The sequence below is a fragment of the Pongo pygmaeus genome, chromosome 21, assembly GCF_028885625.2.
Source record: "Pongo pygmaeus isolate AG05252 chromosome 21, NHGRI_mPonPyg2-v2.0_pri, whole genome shotgun sequence".
Classification (NCBI taxonomy): Eukaryota; Metazoa; Chordata; class Mammalia; order Primates; family Hominidae; genus Pongo; species Pongo pygmaeus.
In genome coordinates this window covers 66,765,689-66,783,857 of record NC_072394.2, presented here as the reverse complement: position 1 = coordinate 66,783,857, position 18,169 = coordinate 66,765,689, and the positions used below count along the sequence as shown (strand labels likewise).

The 18,169-nt window shown below is 59.1% G+C and overlaps 2 protein-coding genes across 5 annotated transcripts in view; both read right to left on the bottom strand.

Annotated features, from left to right (window-relative positions):
• Positions 1-3,347: 3,347 nt before the first annotated feature.
• Positions 3,348-7,005, bottom strand: C21H20orf204 (chromosome 21 C20orf204 homolog). Of its 3 annotated transcripts, XM_054467677.1 has the most exons (6): positions 6,581-7,005; positions 6,315-6,454; positions 6,036-6,225; positions 4,167-4,442; positions 3,921-4,073; positions 3,497-3,742 (listed from the first exon to the last, which is right to left on the bottom strand). In XM_054467677.1, the coding sequence occupies exons 2-6, from the start codon at positions 6,350-6,352 to the stop codon at positions 3,605-3,607; spliced, it is 795 nt and encodes a 264-aa protein (XP_054323652.1). In that variant the 5' UTR covers positions 6,353-6,454; positions 6,581-7,005; the 3' UTR covers positions 3,497-3,604. The 3 variants fall into 3 exon arrangements, with proteins under 3 accessions (XP_054323651.1, XP_054323652.1, XP_054323653.1); XM_054467676.1 differs by having other exon boundaries at positions 3,348-3,742; positions 6,315-7,005; XM_054467678.1 differs by lacking the exon at positions 6,581-7,005 and having other exon boundaries at positions 6,036-6,176; positions 6,315-6,347.
• A 2,180-nt stretch (positions 7,006-9,185) lies between these two features.
• PRPF6 (pre-mRNA processing factor 6) overlaps positions 9,186-18,169 on the bottom strand; it is a 50,748-nt gene continuing 41,764 nt past the window's right edge. For both annotated transcript variants that reach the window (XM_063659042.1, XM_054466788.1), the window contains 8 exons: positions 17,594-17,732; positions 16,224-16,343; positions 15,129-15,305; positions 14,562-14,695; positions 13,721-13,812; positions 12,431-12,545; positions 10,244-10,370; positions 9,186-9,445 (listed from right to left, as the gene is read on the bottom strand). In XM_063659042.1, coding sequence (XP_063515112.1) covers positions 9,293-9,445; positions 10,244-10,370; positions 12,431-12,545; positions 13,721-13,812; positions 14,562-14,695; positions 15,129-15,305; positions 16,224-16,343; positions 17,594-17,732 — 1,057 coding nt within the window. In that variant the 3' untranslated portion in view covers positions 9,186-9,292. The remainder of the gene's footprint in view (positions 9,446-10,243; positions 10,371-12,430; positions 12,546-13,720; positions 13,813-14,561; positions 14,696-15,128; positions 15,306-16,223; positions 16,344-17,593; positions 17,733-18,169) is intronic.

Below are 18,169 nucleotides of genomic sequence, written 5' to 3'. Positions count from 1 at the left end.
AGGGGGGCCTCCCTGCACACCTGCAGGGCTCAGAGCCCACACAAGCCCGGGCACCTCCCAGGTCTGGGCGCAGCTGTTTCCTCTGAGGACCACTCACACTGCCTCCCAAGCCATCTCCAGCCACGGTGTGGTGGTCTGTCCTGTCCGCTCACAGGACCTGGGTATGGCAGGTACTCAGACAACATCCATCTGTCCCACCACCTCCCTCTGGTCAGCTTCAGCAAAATTCCCAGGCTGGGGTGGGGGCCGGTGGCGGTGGTGCGGGAAGGTGCTTTGGGAGACCATGAGAGGCTGCACCCCCCACCGCTGAAGAGGTGGAGGTGGGGTGGGGAGAGAGAGGAGCTTGGGGGCAGGGGTGGGGAACACACAGGAGGCAAAGTCAGGATTAACTTTTGGTTTTGCAAATCCAGAGACTAGTTAGCCAATTGCCCGAGTTCCAGATGTTCTTTCAAAGGCTCCCAGTCTGGGGAGGCCTCGGGACCCAGGCCCCCTTCAAAGCCTGCCCGGCCCCCTCCTCCCAGTGCGGCACATGGAGGGGCCTGGCTCCTGGGCTGTGGGAAGTTGCACAACCCCAGCCAGTGCCCTGCAGGCCCCATCTGTTACCCTGGCACAGCCCCCACCTCCCTGGAGCAGCCAAGCCCTGAGAAGGCATGAGGGTGGGACGGGACAGTACTGTGTGCAGCCCCAACCCAGAAACAGTATTTTACAAAGAACCAGGCTCAGGCCACCTGCCCTGGGCCTCTGCAGGGAAGGCACCACCAGTTGGTCTATGGACATACAGGGCCAGTCCATGGGATCTGCCCTCAGTTGTTCCGTGGCCAGTGACTCTGTCCCTATCAGCCGTGGGGCCAGTGAGTCTCTTTCCATCTCTGGGTTGGTTCTGGTCAGTTCCAGCTAACAAACATTTATTGAGCAGCTCATGTGCTAGCCTGGGCCAGGTGCTGGTGTATCACGCTGAGGGACACATGCCTCTATCCTCATGGAGCTACAGAGGAGCTACGGTCCCAGTGCTGAGCCCAAAGAGGACCTGAGCCTCTCAGGTCTGAGCAGGCACCTGCAGCTTCTCTCCTAGTCTCTGTAGCTCTCGGTAGCTCTGGGCCTCTTCGTGTAGCTCCACACGTGCCCCTAGACCTAGTCTGGTTGGGCTGTCCCCACCCTGGACAAGTGAACTTTGTCCCGGAAGCCCAAAGCCCACCTTGCTCCCATCTCTTCGTGTAGCTCCACACATGCCCCTAGACCTAGTCTGGTTGGGCTGTCCCCACCCTGGACAAGTGAACTTTGTCCCGGAAGCCCAAAGCCCACCTTGCTCCCATCTCTTCGTGTAGCTCCACACGTGCCCCTAGACCTAGTCTGGTTGGGCTGTCCCCACCCTAGACAAGTGAACTTTGTCCCAGAAGCCCAAAGCCCACCTTGCTCCCATTCTGCATGAGGGAGAGGAGCCATGGGCCAGGATGCAGGACTTCTCACCCATCCATGTGGTCGTGGTCCAGGACTAGGCACAGACATGTGTCCCCAAAATCCTGAGGCCTCTGTTCCTCCTCCTGCCCCCAAGGGGCTGTGGTTTGTTTGAACCTTTCTCAGTCAGGGTAGAGGGAGCTGTTTCTGTTGCCCACCCACATCCCCAGCCTCTGACTGCTCTGAACAGCAGAACGGGAGCACTGTGGGTGGGCAGGAGCCAAGGGGCAGCCCAGGCCATGCATGGACAGGAGAGGAGTGCCCTCCCCATGGCCCAGGGCTTAGGGCAGGTCCAAGCGCAAGAAGTCAGCTGCCCCTGGGGCAATGTGACAGTGGAAGCCTTCATGGAGGGCCTGTCCCCATCCTGTCCCTGAGCCCAGCCCAGAACCCTGGACTCTTTCTCCAGGCCCCAACTCAGCTGCCTCCTAGTCATGCTCTGCTGTCCATACCTTATGCTCCACACCCCAGCACGCCCAGCTGAGCCCAGCCACGTCCACAGTTCCCCAGCTCCCTCAGGGCCCTCAAACAGACCCACTCCCCCTTTAGTGCTTCCCATGTTAAGGCTCCCCACAGACCCACCCAGGTACTCCAGCCAGGACCCTGGGCAGCCTGGACCTCTCTCCACCCCTTCATCCTCACCAGCCCTCCACACAAGCCATGGGGATCTTTCTAGATTCCAACTCTAACATCCCTCTTCCACCAAAGACCTTTGACCTTCCGCTGCCTCGGGATAAGTCCCAGCGCCTCCCTCAAGTGCTTTGGCTCCAGCTGGGGCTCCTGCACCCTGCATCTCCCCCTCATCCTTCCCACACTTGCCCCCACTGGCCCCCACAGAGCAGGCAATGCAGAACTAGGGCTGGGAACGCTTGCTAGGTGTTTGTGCTCAGAGCATGGCCAGGGACTCTGTCAGAAGTGCTTACTCTGCAGGGGAGTCCAAGGCTCTGAAGTCCAGGAAGCTTGGCCCCAAGCCTCCAGGTAGGGGACGTGTGGCAGATCCCATGCCCTGGGCCTGGGTCTGAGGCCAGCTCTTACACTGCTGGCTGTGATTTGGGGCAAGTCTCACAGCCTCTTCGTGCTTCAGTTTCCCCATCTATAAAACAGAGACAGTAGCTCCCGTTGCACAGACTAAATACATTAACACAGAGTGTGGGGCTGTCAGGGTCAGCTTGGGAGCTTCTTTCTTCTGCTGCTGCCCCTGATCCCACAGAATGCCAGAGGCACAGCCTGCTCGCTGCCTTTCCAGGAAGGGGAGGGTAACAGGTGTCAGGTACTTTACCTCCCCTGCTCCTCCATGGGCCGAGATTGGGGGGGGGGGGCGGTGACAGACTCCCAGACCTGCGCATCAGATGGGGGAACCAGGGGACAGTCCCCCAGCAAATGGAGGGTTCCAGGGGCCAGAAAGCAGGCCCCAGCCTGGCCAGTCCTGCAGAGGGGGCTGGGCAGTCTCTGAGCCCAGGCCGTGGCCACCCCTCCGGAGGCAGCAGGAAATAGCCTGGCCAAGCTCACAGCCAAGGCCCGCAGCTCCCGCTTCCCTTCGGGCCCGTTTCCTTTATCCGGTTGTTTTGCTCCGAATTCACCAAGTCCAGCCTTCCCCTCCCCTCAATTTCCACCCCCGGCCCCGGTCCAAAGTGGAGCAGGACGGATACGTGACGTTTTAGGGGCCCCAGGAGTCCCCCGCTCTGCCCTCCGCCCAGCCGGGAGCCGCTGACAGAGCCGGAGCGCGCCCAGCGTCCCGCGCCCGCCCTCTGCTGCCCGAGGCTGGGAGCGGCGGCTCCGCCCCGTCCAGGTGCCACAGGAAGTGCGGGTCTCCGCATTCCCCCTCCACCGCCCCCCGCCACCGAAGCGCAGATCCAGGGGCGGTCCTAGGCCCACAGAGAGGCAGGCGAAGGGAGTGCCGGACCCGCAGCGCCAGCTCCGTTTATTGAGGCCTTCGGCGCGTGGAGGGCGGGCCTCCTCCGAGACCCAGCGGCGGCCAGGCGCGCTCCCTTCTCCAAGTCCTGGGCCCTCCGGGGAGCGCGGGCTGCGTCGAGCGAGGGGCCGAGGTCACCAACATGTCGACAAAACGAGGCGCGTCTCCAGGCTCTGCCGAAGGCCCCGCTGGTTCTCCTCCCCGCGCAGGGCGCTGGAGGCAGGGCCAAGACGGGCCGCGCTAGGAGCCCCTGGAGGCCGGGGCGCGCAGCGCGAAGAGCTTCTCCCAGCAGGTGGCGACGGCGTCCAGGGCGCGCAGCAGGAGCTGCCTTCGACCGCCGCGACGCCGGGCAGGGCGCATCTTGGGCCGCCGGCTCCGCTGTCGGGGACAGGGCGGTCAGCGAATGCGCACGGCCCCCGCGCCCGGCCCGGCCTGGCCCCGGAAGGGAGGCGCGGCCCAGCCCGACCTCAGCCTAGGGCCGTGGAGCCCCGGGACGCGCGGCGGCCCTGTGGGGGTTAAGGGAGGTCTGGACCCGGGTGCACTCAGGGACGCACACCTGGCGCAGCGTCCTGCAGTGGCGCCGCATCACCGCCTCCGTGCGCACAGCCACGGTCCAAGCAGCTCTCTCCAGGGCCCCGCGGCGGTCCCCGGCCACCGCCCCGCGCAGGGTCCGACCCAGGGACGAGATGGACAGGAGGATACTGTGCTCCTGGGGAGGGAAGGGAGGAAGGCGGGGTGGGGGTGGGGGGAAACTGAGAGAGGAGCAGGCCGGCGAGCTTGGGTAGGGGCGCCTCCTCCATACCTTCTGGGCGCCACAGGAGGCCCGAGGCCGTCCCCGCCGTCCCGAGCTCCCGGGTCTAGTCAGGTTTTTCTGTATGAAATGAAAGTGTCTGGAGCCTGGCCTGGTCTTTTCGGCCCCCGCCCCGCCCCACTTCACGGCGGCCTGCAGATCCTCGAAGATGATGGCGCGATAGTGGCGGAGCACGTCGGGGACGCTGCAGGCCGGGGAATAGGCGCGGCTTGGCGCGGTCCCCAGCAGCGCCAGCAGGAGCGCCCAGAGTGCAGGCTTGGGGGGTACCTGGAGGAGACAGCAGGTTGGGGTTAGGCCTGGGGGATGTTCCCAGCACAGGGAGCAGCCAGCCCACCTGCACTTTGTTTCTGTAGAAGCCCCACCCCTTGCCCCACCCCATGGGATCTCTGAGCGAATTAAATGGACATGTCACCAATCAAGAAAGGCTGTAGGCACAGGCCTGGCGGGATAAATCAGGAGAGACAACAGATAGGTCTGCAAACCAGACAGCTCTATGCTCCCTGCAAAGATGTGAAAGGGGTGAGTGATGTGGACTGGGAGGCGATGTCACTGAGTCCCGAAGAACCCAGCAGGAGACAGAGGGGGCAGGCCCAGAGGCAGGAGAGCCTGGCTCTGTGGTCCACGTGGGAGTGGGGCCAGCAAGGGGTGGAGCACCCTCAGGACCGCACAGAGCAGGGCCCCCCTGGCCCCGCACAGCTCGAGTGGGGCTGGTCTGCAGGCTCTTGGGGGTACAGTAGGAAGTTGTCCCAGTACAGCCTATCTCACTCATGGCCATGCCCATTCAACTCCACACCTCCCACACTCCCTCTGGATTAGCTCACAGAGACCTGGGAACTGGGGACTCCTTGTACCCCCAACCCAACTGGGGCAGGGGCTCAGAGCTCCAAGCCACACCCTATTGGAAGGGGAAAGCTGGGGGGACACCCAGAAGCTACAGAGGAGGAAGGAGCCACCACAGCCAGCCCCAACCAACAGTTGCAAAAGGCCCCTCTGCCTGTACCAGCCGCCCCACGCCATCCCTCCAGGCAGCCTGTGCCACAGGCCTCCCCCGACCCAAAGTGGAGGGCCTGCTCCTGCAGGGATAAAGCCCAAACATCAAGGAGACAGCTGACGGCCCCCAGGTTCCCAGCCACCCAAAAGGGGCCAGCCCCAAACCTTCCCCTGGGCCCCCAGGATGGAGTCAGACAGCAGATCTAGGGCTGGAAATTAATCATGCGAACCCGACCAAGATAAGAGGACTCGACTCGGCTTCCCAGCCCTGGCAGGGGAGCCTGACCAAGCAGCACCCCAACCCTTGCATAGAGCTGGGGGCCTGGCGGGGGGTGGCAGCTCCTGCTCAGAGCACGAAGCAGCAATGGCTGGAAGAGCAGATGGCTTGCTATGGCCCCTTCCTGAAGCCTGACCCCCCAACCACACACGCCACAGCCAACTTGGTGGGCTCAGAATTGCCACGTCATCCCCTCTGCCTGCTCTGGGTCAGAGGTCATAGCGAGAACCAGAGCCTGACTGCTGAGCAGGCCAGCTGGAGCTGCAAGGATGTCCAGCACCTGCTGTGTCCCACCCAGGTGGGGCAGACTGGCTGCCCTGGGAGTCCCACCTGGCCTGTTAGTACTACTTCCGGGCTCAAGCCTCAGCCCAGCTTAGAACTGGGTGGCCCAGCACCCAGAAGCCCCCCTCGCCCAACTACCAGAAGCCAGGGCACATGCACCCACTGCCACCCACAGTGACACAGTGACCAGAGCCAACCGGAGATTTCCTGGTGGGGCTCAGGGGAACAAGCAGTGTCTCCTGAGCTGTGTGTGCCCCCAGCCCCTCCACCCAAGTGAGCCCCCTCCCTAGAGGAGGCCCACAGCTGCTCACCATGGGCCTTTCAGGGTCTTGCCCTCCCTCACTCCCGCCAGCAGGCCATGCACATGATCCTGGGGTCCTCGGACGGGGTGTGCACTGCCGCACCAGGTCCAACACCAGCCAACCGCTTCCCTGGACAGGCTGCCTGGAGGACTGCAGAGGGGCAGGCCAGGCGGAGTCTTTTGAAGTTGGCTCCTCCAAGCTGAGGGAGGGAGCAAGAGAGGGAAGGAGAGGCCACGCAATCCCAGCCCTGCCCCCTCCCTCTCTCCACTCCCTATCACTTCAATTAACCTGGCCCTGGAGCTGAGCAGCCACCTCTCCCAGGGCATCCAGGGCTACTGTGGGTCTCGGATTAACTTGTCAGTCCCAGAGATACTGTTCTGTCCAGGAGGGGTGAGGCGCCGCGTGGGCTGGGGCGGTGCAGGGCCCAGCTGGTGGGGGAGGCAGGCAGGTGAGAGTGGGGCCGACTCTGTGGCCAGCAAGTGCTGCCTCTCCCAGGGATCTGGCTGATGGGCAGAGCTGGTGGGAGGCCCTCATCCCCTCCCCAGCTGCCGGACCTGCAGCCTGACATCCAGGGGTCCCTGCCCCAGCAGGTCCCAAGACATGGGGCTTCCCGGGCCCCCGCTGCTGGCCCGGCCTCACTCCTCCTGGGCTGAGGGGTCTCTGGCTGGGGAGGTCAAGTCTGAGGCTGTTACTCTGCTGCCTGCCGTAAAGATACCCGGGAGCAGGGTGGGCTCCCCCGATCCTTGGCTGCTGTCGCTTCTGCTGTGGTCTGGGGCAGGCACTCTGGTTAGCAGCCTGACAGGCAGTGGTGAAGAGACACCTCAGAACAAGAGCAACCTCTGAGGCACAACTCATCTTTGCAGGCTGAAAAAATTTCAGTTGAAGACAAGTTAAGGTAGTTTCCCAGGGGGAAAAGTCAGTGACTCACACAATAGTCAAGAACAGACCACACAGGTGACAGGAGTCCCCTAGACTGTAACACTGCATCTTTATGTTTTTGCCTTTTCTGTGTTTGGATGTGATTAAATGCTGTGACAGACTGTGCAGGTCTGCAGCCCAGGAGCCCCAGGCTCTGGCACCCGGGCACACAGCCTGGGGTTGCAGGAGGCCGTGCCTGCCAGCCTTGTGTAAATGCACTCTTTAAATGTTTGCAAGACGACATCACCTAACGAGGTTTTTCTCAGAACGTATCCCCACCGTTAAGTGGCGCACAACTGTGGTTTGGCCAACTCAAAGCATTTGAGAAAACCCCACACAGGCAAGAAAGAGGAGACACTCACACATGGACAATGTAAGCGCTCTGGAACTTTCCAAGGGCCCTGCAGGAAGTATCCCCTGAACATGGCCTGACACATTCTTTTCTGTGTGACCCTTCAGTGCCAACCCAGCACTGGCCATGTTCAGCTCCGAGGTCAGAGAAGTGCTTCCTTCCTAGGCCTCGGTTTCCACATCTGCACAGGGCCGGGCTGACTTTACAAACTTCCTAGGCCTCGGTTTCCACCTCTGTACAGGGCCGGGCTGGCTTACAAACTTCCTAGGCCTCGGTTTCCACCTCTGTACAGGGCCGGGCTGGCTTCACAAACTCCAAAAAGCTGCAGGACTCTCTTCATCTTCAGAATAAATGTTGAAAGCTCCCCCATGCTTCCATCTCTCCACGAGAGATCAAAGGAAACTCCTCCACAAGTTCCAGTGAAAACACTCATGAAGCTCCTGCAGCTGCTCCTCAGGACGGGGCGAGAGGAAGGACTTCCACATTCCAACGATTTGAGCTGGACCCCAGGTTGCCTGCCCAGCAGAGACCAACCCGTAGTTCCTGCGGCTGACCCCACACAGGGGTGGCAGTTCTCTTGCCCGGGATTGACCATGTCCTCAAGGTCCCCAGAACCACAGGGAAGGGGGACCCACACCCACAATCTGGTCTACCAGGACCGCCCCACGTGCAGACAGGGTTCTCCCACCCCAGCCGTTCTCACTCGTCAGAAACAGGGCAGGCAGACCACAAGGACTAGCACAGGCCCCCATGTGCAGGTGGGCAGAGCTGTGGGTCAGTGACTGACCACCACCACAGGCCCTGCCATTGGTACCACAAGACAGCCTGGGACTCTCCAGGGTTCCCCTCTCACAAGGAACATCCAGGGACAGCTGCTCTCCAGCAGCCTTCTCAGCCCATGTGACAGCGCCCTCCTCCTCCCTGGCAGGCCTCAACGACTGTCCACCCACACCCTCTGGGCCAGCCATGACCTCCAGCCAGATGTCTCTAGCCCCAGCCTACACAAGAACCAGCTGGCTCCCAACTGAATGCACACACATGATCCCAGGCCTGAGGACGTCCTTTAGCCTTACACAGCTAAGGCTGAAAAAAAGCCAAGTCTCAGGTGATCAGCGTTCAACCTAGAGATGAGAACCATTACAAGGGCTTTAGGGTTAAACTGCGAATGATAAATTAGCAAAGATAAACTCACGGCCGGGTGCGGTGGCTCACGCCTGTAATCCCAGCACTTTGGGAAGCTGAGGCAGACGGATCACCTGAGGTCAGGAGTTTGGCAGCGGGCGCCTGTAGTCCCAGCTACTCGGGAGGCTGAGACAGGAGAATTGCTTGAACCCAGGAGGCAGAGGTTGCAGTGAGCCGAGATCGTGCCACTGCACTCCAGCCTGGGTGACAGAGTGAGACTCTGTCTCAAAAATAAATAAATAAATAAACTCACCTCCAAAAGAAAGAACACCTCTTACTGGTGACACTGTCACTCAGCACATGCCTGAGGGGCTCGGCAGGCTGTGTGGAGAGGCCCTGCGCAGAGCTGAGTTCTCCTGTTTGCACTCAGACCCCAGGGAGGCCCCAGCTGTCCCCTGACCAAGACCCTTGCAGGCAGCTGCCAGGCTCCTGCATGCAGCTCGGTCCCCACTGTCTCCAGCTGTCCTCACACAAGGCTTTCGGCCAGAACATCTGCACCCCCACCACCTTCTCCACAGTCTTGGGGAACCCGGGCACCTCCACAGTGCCTTCTCTGTGAGACACCGGCTGTCTGCAAGAGGCTTCTGTCCAAGCAAGGGCGATCACAGCCACCCCAGGACAGCGTGGGACAGGCCAGGACAGGCCAGACTGGGGCAGCAGAAGCAGGAGCCAGGGAAGGGCCCCAGAGAAAACCAGCAGGCTACCTGTTCTGACACGAGACATAAAAACTTTTAATGAAGGAGGACACAGCTCAGAGCCCTTCCACGTGCGGCCCAACCCTGCCCCACGGAGACCGGCCACGGCGACCGGTCAATCAGAAGGTGTTCTTGATGCGGCCGGCCACCAGCCTAAGGATGTCCCCGATCTTCTTCTGCCAGTTGGCGATGTCCTTGGACACGGCACACCACAGCTCCCCATGCCGAGGCTCTGCACTCTCACATCGCTTCCTCACCTCCTCCTGCTGCTCCTGGGGGGACCACAGGGCACGTCAGGCAGGGGGTCCTCCCACGCTACTCCCCGGACCTCCCCTGCTTCTCGCCTGCCCCCTGCAGACCTGGCTCTGGCAGCACCAACCCCAACTGGCAGGCGAGAGGGCACAGGCCCTGCACCGGAAGGCAAGGCTCTTTCCGGTGTGTTCCTCAAAGGAGTCCCACCTCCTGAGGAGCATGGACCCCACCAGCCTCAGCACACAGATGACGAACTGAGCCAGGCTCCCCATGTCTGTGCCTCACACAAGTGCTCACGTCTGCCTTCTCCAAACAAGGAGTTAGGGTTCACGTGGGCTGGCAACACTTTCCAGGGAGGACCAGGACAGCCTGACTGCCTCCAGCACAGCTCTGATAACGCTTGGCTCTAGGGGCGCGGGTGGGAGCCGAGGGGCTGCTGTCCAGGCTCTCCTAGAAAGCCACACCCAGGCTCCAGGCCCAAGAAAAAGGCCAACTCCATTCCCACTCCTAAAGTGAGCCCAGGCCCCAGCCAGCAAATAACTCATTAAAATACGCCAGCAGACAGGCTACTCTAATGGACAGGGCGCCTAAATTCCAGGATGTGGAGCTGTGAGGCTATAACCAGAAAACGGATGTGGAGGCAGAGACTGCCTTGTGGGGAGGTGTCGAGGATTCTGTACCCCACACACCCGGTCCATCCTCCCGACCCCAGGCAGAGTCACGCGGGCCGTGGCCACCTCCTAGAGCCCCCAGGGCTGGCGGAACTCCCCACCACAGTCCCAGAAGGCACTGAGCGGCAGTCTGTCGAGGGGCCTCACCTCAGTGCCATGCTGCAGCTCAAACTTATAGAAGAAGGCCCAGGCATCCCCCAGGTCCGAGTCAATCTTCACAGTGCGGTGGAACCACTCCCTGGCCTTGGTGATCTTCCGCTGACTCCAAAACAGCCTGTTCCGGAAGAAGGACGTGAACCCAGAGTGAGTGGCTGCAGGATGCTGTTCTGGGGCAGGGGAACGGCTTCAGGGCCATCAGCTTCATCCCTGACCCGCAGCCCTAGTGCTCCCTAGAGAAGGCCCGAGGAGCAGGGCCTCGGCCGATCTGGAAATTACCCCAGATCATTAACTAACTTGAAGCCGCCCCTTCACAGGTCTGACCAAATTGTTTCAAATGTTTTTTTTTTTTGAGACGGAGTCTCGTTCTGTCGCCCAGGTTGGAGTGCAGTGGCGCCATCTCGACTCACTGCGAGCTCCACCTCCCGGGTTCAAGCGATTCTCCTGCCTCAGCCTCCTGAGTAGCTGGGATTACAGGCGCCCACCACCACAGCCGGCTGATTTTTGTATTTTTAGTACAGATGGAGTTTCACTGTGTTGGTCAGGGTGGTCTCAAACCCCTGACCTCATGATCCACCTGCCTCAGCCTCCCAGTGCTGGGATTGTAGGCATGAGCCACCGCGCCTGTCTCAAATTGTTTCTTAAAAAATTCACACGCAGGGAAAGATCTTCCAACTCCGTAAAATTAGGGTCAAATACAAGGAGATGAAACTAAACCTGACACAAAATTAAATTGCAACTTTGATGAGGGACAGTTATGCAGTTTCAGCTCCTCACTGAAACACCTGCTGGATCATCCTGCCCCGCCTGGCCTCCAGCAGCAACCCCAGTGAACACCGAGAAGATGGGCTCTGGGCAGCACCAGGGCCCTCAGGCCACAGGATTCACACCACCGTGCCTGCCAGACACACAGACACCTGCAAACCAGGCCCGAAGAGGTCCATGCTGTGAGATGCCAGGTGAGGGTGTGCATGGCACCCCCACCCGCTGCTGGAGAAGGGATGGCGGGCGCTGGCTGCTGAGCACGCTGGCAGGCCCGGGACTCTGCGTCACTGCCACCCTCTCCTCAGGGTCACCTCCCCCTGGAGCCAGAGGCACCGCAGTCAAGAGACAACACGAGGAACCCTCCATTCCAGGCAGCTGTTCAGGTTCGTCTCAGTTGCCAAACGGAATAATTTCACACTCTGATAACCTGATTGTTTTTTAAGCCTTGTGGTATTCTTAATTGCCCGGTGTTAGATAAACTGTGATTTAAAGAGCACAAACCCAGATAGCAGACACACAAAACACTGGCTTAGGAATAGCAAGGAGTGACTTATTTACTTTAGCAAAGCCTTTTATAAGGTTTTATGGCTGCACTATCAGAGTGTCACCCAGAAGTCACTCTGGGAGGTGGATGCACAGGGCAGGACCAAGGTAGCACCAGGCAGACACAAGCCTCCCTGTGGGGAGCCTCTCTCATCTGTTGGGGGCCTGCGGGCAGGGGAGAGGAAGTGCCCCTACAGGCAAGCCTTCCGGGGGTAGCACCCAGACCTCTGGAGACCAAGCACCACTGCCACCCAGTGCTGGGGAGAAGGGATGGAGAGAATCAAGAACCAGCACTAGGAAGGCTGTTGGCTCTGCATGACCCATGGCGGGGCAGGTGGAGGGGAAGCCGGGCACACGAGAGCTCCTGGGGCCAGACACGCCACCTCTGCCAGGTGAGCCCACGTCCTGAGCTGCAGCCTCAGGAACCCCGAGTTCTTCCAAGAGCTCCCTTCACCCCACATGGTCACCTCCCAGCCTCCTGACCCGCACTCAGGCCCAGCTCCTTCCCAGACTATCCTCTTTCTAGAAGGAAACAGGGACCCTGTGGGTCGGGGATGGCCCCGAGCTCCCTGCTGTGCCCCACATCTGGCAGGCCTTTGCCCAGAGTCTGCTCTGCCCCATGGCTACACGTGGCTGCCTGCGAGTTTCCAGAGTCACGTCCCCGGTGAGTCTCCGACCCAGCACCCTCAGGTTTGTCTCTGCCAGGAGAGGCGCCTGCCCCAGACCACAGCAGGAGCGACAGCAGCCGAGGATCAGGGGAGCCCACCCTACTGCTGGGCATCTTTACAATGACCAGGGAGAGGCAGACAGACTCTGGAAAAAGCCCATTAGGACCCCGAGGTTCAGCAGTCTTGTGAGGGCCCCACTCACTTGGCCACGGCCAGGAGCACATGCGGGTCATGCTCACACTTCTTCAGGGCATCCACGCTCTTGGTCCTCCTCTGGGGCCTCGCCTCGAGGAAGATGGCCTCAGACCACAGGATACCTACAATTCAGAAACAAAGAACAAAGATCTGCACTCCAGCCTCTGGTTCCGGAAAGGTGCCCAGCCTACAGATTCTAACCCGGGACGTCCTCAGACCATGACAGGGGCCTCCCACACACGGCTCGCAGAACTTGTGCAAGGAGAACCACAAAGGATGAGCGCTCTGGCCCACCCAAAACCATGGCAGCCCTGAGGGCACAGACAGGACACCCTGCAGAGTCTCACTCTGTCATTCAGGCTGGAGTGCAGTGGCGCAATCTCAGCTCACTGCAACCTCCCACTGCCCGGGCTCAAGCGATTCTCCAGCCTCAGCCTCCCGAGTAGCTGGGATTACAGGCGCCCGCCACCACAACCAGCGAATTTTTGTATTTTAGTAGAGACGGGGTTTCACCATGTTGGCCAGGTTGGTCTTGAACTCCTGACCTCAGGTGATCTGCCCACCTCAGCCTCCCAAAGTGCTGGGATTACAGGTGTGAGCCACCCCTCCTGACCTATTTATTTATTTTTTGAGACAGGGTTTCACTCCTGTCGCCCAGGCTAGAGGGCAGTGGCACAATCTCAGCTCACTGCAACCTCTGTTTCCCAGGTTCAGGTGATTCTCATGCCTCAGTCTCCCAAGTAGCTGGGACTACAGGCACGTGCCACTGTGCCTGGCTAATTTTTGTATTTTTTGTAGAGACAGGGTTTCACCATGTTGCCCAGGCTGGTCTCAAGCGATGGACTCCTGGACTCAAGCGATCCTCCCGCCTCAGTCTCTCAAAGTGCTGAGATTACAGGCATGAGCCACCACACCTGGCCAATTTCTTTTAAATTTTAAAAGAAAAAGAAATGATAACACTTCAGAATATGAAATCAAATTCTCCAATTTTGCGGCCAAGAATTTCATTAAAATGTCTTAATGGCCAAGTATAGCTGAAACTTTTGACTGAAATGATTCACACAACACATTTTAATAAAGTCTGTCTGAAGCCTGAGCCTCCACTCCCTCAGGAAGCGCTAGCCCTGCGGAGTCTGGGAGGCCAGGAAGCACCCCCTTACCGGAGTCAGGGCACCCCTTACTGGAGTTAGAGCACCCCCTTACCGGAGTCTGGAGTCAGGACACCCCTTACCAGAGGCAGGGCACCCCCTTACCGGAGTCAGAGCACCCCCTTACCGGAGTCAGGGCACCCCCTTACCAGAGTTAGGGCACTCCTGCAGCGCCTTGGCCATGAGTGTATTTGCGATGTTCTTCAGCCCTGCACGGTACTCCAGCCGCACGGACTCCAACCTGAGGAGACAGGCCCGGGGAGGTCCCACAGCCGTCTACCAACAGCACATATTGGTAGCTTCTGGGTAGCTTTGTCTGAAGCTGTCTGAAAAGGCTCTCCACCCAGTCACAGTAGCAAAAACTCCATTCCCTGCACAGCAGAGCTCATCCACCACAGAAACAAGGCGCTGGTGCCCACATCCCTGCCAGCCCCACTGGCAACCGCCCCAAGGCAAGACCTCAGATCGTGACGCTGTCCAGATGCAGGTGAAGGCATCCAGAACAAGCAAGACCAGCCTGGGAGAGCCAGGGCCGCACAGGGCACTCAGGAGTTGCCTGTCTGCAGCAGTGCCCGCGCAGTGCTCCAGCCCCGTCACCCGGAGCTGGACGCAGCACCTCCATGAACAGACCTGCACCTAGCAGACTCCTGCCCACCTCCAGGGCCCTCCACGCCACCTCCTCTGTGGAGTTGGCTCTCCAGGGTCCATCCTTCCCTCGTCCCAGCCATCATTAACCCCTCCCTCTCCCAGGTGCCCTCCATCAGAACACAAATTAAAACTGCATCAAACCATCCACAGGCCTGTCACAGTATCTAGGCCGAACTCTCCCAAGGCAGGGACCATGATTTTTCATGGCCAGCACCTACCGCCCCACAAGCCCCTGAGCCTGGAAGCACTGCACAAGTGACTCCACACAAGCAGCTGGGTAAGGGCGGCCCACCTGATGGGGAAGCTGTGCCCAGAGGCCGGGCTGCCCCCACCAGGACTCACCACAGCCCAGGGTTCTTTGGGTTCTTCAGACGAGACTTTTCCAAAATGGCCCGTGCTCGAGTAAGCTGCCCAATCTTCTCCTCCAGCCGAGAGAGCAAAAGCCACAGGGGTGTGGAGTGGGGACACTTCTTCAACTGCAACCAACAAGTAAGAGAGCAGCTCAGGTGGTGTCTATGAAGAACTGAGACACAGCCATGCCCAGCTTCTCATCTGCAGTGGGTGAGCGAGTGCCTCAGGGCTGCCATGTCCATGGAAAAACACCCCTCACACTCTGCATTTGTGGGTTTACAGGTGTGCGGTGGTGCTGTGGACCTGTGTACACAGGTCTGTACATACCAGCCTTTACTGCAGGTGTGCCACACTCTGCACTTCTGAGCAGTGTGTGCAGCTTCGTATAAGGAAAAGCACAGAACTCAGGGGACCAGGGGTTGGGTCCTGAGTCTGCAGCTCCATCAGCTGTAACCCCCAGCCCTCCACATCTCCTCACAGGCGAAGGGCAATGGCCCTGCACCAGGGGGCTGAGCTTTGTGAATGCCGGGTCAGCTGCAGCCCCAGGCAGAGACGTACCCCCTGGTTATAGGCTTCCCGCGCCTTCTCCATCATCTCCTTCTGCTCCTCAATCTGCCCCTTCATCATCCACAGCTTAGGGAAGTCCTCATAGTGCCGCAGGGCCTCCTCGCACAGATCCTGGGCTGCCCTGATGTTGTCTTGCACCCACTCCAGCTTCACAGACTTCATGAACACCTGTGGGGCAGACACGCACTATCACGCAGGGCATCGTCTACAGGGTACGTGCTTCATGGTACGCTCATCCTCAACACTGTTACCTGCAGTACTGTGTGTACTTCTGTAAGCTTTTCATAGCCTGTTTGTGTACACAAAAGGTGGGGATAAATATATGTTTTTGTTTTGTTTTGTTTTTTTGAGATAGAGTCTCGCTCTGTCACCCAGGCTGGAGTGTAGTGGTACGATCTCAGCTCACTGCAAGCTCCACCTCCCAGGTTCAAGCAATTCTCCTGCCTCAGCCTCCCAAGTAGCTGGAACTACAGGTGCACGCCACCATACCCAGCTAATTTTGTATTTTTAGCAGAGTTGGTGAGGCTGGTGTCAAACTCCTGATCTCGCAATCTACCCGCCTTGGCCTCCCAAAGTGCTGGGATTACAGGCATGAGCCACCGCACCCAGCCGAATGAACATGTTTTTGTTGTTGTTGTCGTTGCTGTTGTTGAGACAGTTTCCCTCTTGCTGCCCAGGCTGGAGTGTAAAGGTGCGATCTCAGGTCACCGCAACCTCCGCCCCCGGGGTTCAAGCGATTCTCCTGCCTCAGCCTCCCGAGCAGCTGGGATTACAGGCATGCACCTCCACGCCCAGCTAATTTTGTATTTTTAGTAGAGACGGGGTTTCTCCATGTTGGTCAGGCTGGTCTCAAACTCCCACCCTCAGGTGATCTGTCCGCCTTGGCCTCCCAAAGTGTCGAGATTACAGGCATAAGCCACCACGCCCACCCATATGAACGTTTTAAAGTCACATCACAAAGATGAGTGTGCTGTGGTCTCGTTTGCCTGCCGTCATCTCACTCCCATCACCACCCAAGCCAGGCGTGGGGCCCGCGTGTGCACACCACGCACCCCAGACGGCCCAGCCCTGCCTGCCACTGCGTACCCGGGCGGTGGGGGCACTGCTCCGCGCCTTGGCCAGCAGCCTCCGGGCCCGCTCGTACTCATCATTCTCGGACTCCAGCTTCACGGCTGCCAGCCAGATCTCCTCACTGTTGGGGTTGGCCTGGAGGGCAAGTACAGCAGCGTCAAGAGGGGTCAGAACACAGGGACCAGCGCCTGATCACACTTAATCAAAAGCAGGCAGGCAGGAACCGAGCCAGGCCTTGCTCTGCTGCAGGATTAGTCTGGTCCAAGCCTTTCCCAGGGAGGAGATGACAGAGCAGACTCCAGTGCAAGAATCCGGACTCACCTGGAAACACACAGGCCCATGTTCACTCTGGTACAGTGAGGACAGCGAGGAGGCTGCTAAAGCACTCAAGCAATAATGGGGTGGGTGCAAGGCCATCTTATCCAGGATCCACCCACGCCCTCTCAAAGCTCCTGAATGGGGCACTCACATCCTATATTGGTAGACTCACCACACGCAACCTCACTCTTTCCCCTCAGCTTGATGAAGGGAAGCCAGCTGTCCTGTCCTCATGAGCCCACATGGGCAGGAGAGAGGACTCCCAGGGTGCCACTGACATGTGGAGAAGGCGTCCACAAGCCAAGGAAGCTCCCCACAGCCCAGAGCCCAGTGGACATGCAGGCTCTGCCCTCAAAGCCTCCCCAGGGCTGGTGCCCAGGGCTGTCTGAATGCATCCTAATCAGCACAGCTGCCCAAGAGAGCGGGTGGAAGGAAAGCTACCTGACAGGCAGAGAGCAGGCAGGTGGAGGGGACGCTGCAGTTACTCACAGGAGTGATGCCATCTCAAACAGGCAGCTGAGAGCAAAAGGTTAAACCCAGGCCAGTCCCCTCTCATGGTATTTGCCCAAAGAAGGGCACACTCTATGATATTAGCCTGAGCTACAGTAACAGACTTTTATGTAGCATTCTATAGCTTATTAAAAAGTATGTTATAAAGTATTAGGATGTTATATGTGAAAATAAAGACAAGGTACTTAAAAAAAAACACACATGCACCCCTCATGACAACCAGGCAACCTCAGCCCTGGCTCAGTGAGGCTGCCTGAATACGTCCATTCACATAAGGGCGCCCTCAGCCTGTGTGACCCCGTGTTCCACGTTCTGAAACATTTACCCGTGGTCACACTGAGTGGGGGGACCGAGAGGTAAGTATCTGCCAGGTGGGCTGCTTTCCTGCTCTCGGGCCCCTTCACGGCCCCCGCTCCTGTGGAGCAGCCCCTGGACTCCAGTGCACCCCAACCACAGCACGTGCCACATTGTATGTGGGAGATTTTCAGGCCCCAGTCAGCACCCAGGTCAGCTCCTGTGTGCACAGGCCCCTCACTGCACAGGTGACCCTCACCCACCTGGAAGGCCAGGGCCAGGATGCTCCTTGCTGCGGGCACATCCCCTGCCAGCCACTTGGACTTGGCGCCCATGAGCCACAGCACCTCCGCTTTGGGGCAGTGGGCCACAGCCCTCTGCAGGAGTGCTTCCAGGGACTCCCTGCAAGATAAGAGGCCACGGTCACCAGAGTCAGGGCCATAAACCAGAACACACATCACACTCAGCCATGGCGTGGGCGCGCCAGAAAGACAGTTACTGCTCCAAAGTTCGATGCTATAAATGATTGACCAGATTTTACGATGGGGAGAGTGTGGGGAAATCTTTCCTCTCCATAAAGATTCTAAAATCAACTACTGAAGAGGGTTCTACAAAGCAATGCATTGTTTAAATAGCAGAGCTGGAGAGACAAACTTCACAAGAGAACCTTTTACAGCCGTGTGTCCTGGAAGCAGCAATAACCTCAGTCTGTGACAGGGGAGGCCTTTTCATCTTGAACCACAGAGCACAAGTGCACCCCGGACCCACTGATAAAGATTATGATCCCAGGTTGACTCTCCCGGCATCCAAAGGAATTATCTTATAGGAAGAAAGTGATT

Excerpts from the sequence above, each read along its gene's own strand:
- C21H20orf204 (XM_054467676.1), bottom strand. The coding sequence starts at position 6,352 with ATGCCCTGGGAGAGGTGGCTGCTCAGCTCCAGGGCCAG. Across the intron at positions 4,074-4,166 it reads CCTCCTGTGGCGCCCAGAAG|GAGCACAGTATCCTCCTGTC; the intron begins GTATGGAGGAGG and ends TTCCCTCCCCAG. Across the intron at positions 3,743-3,920 it reads ACTGCAGGACGCTGCGCCAG|CGGAGCCGGCGGCCCAAGAT; the intron begins GTGTGCGTCCCT and ends TGTCCCCGACAG.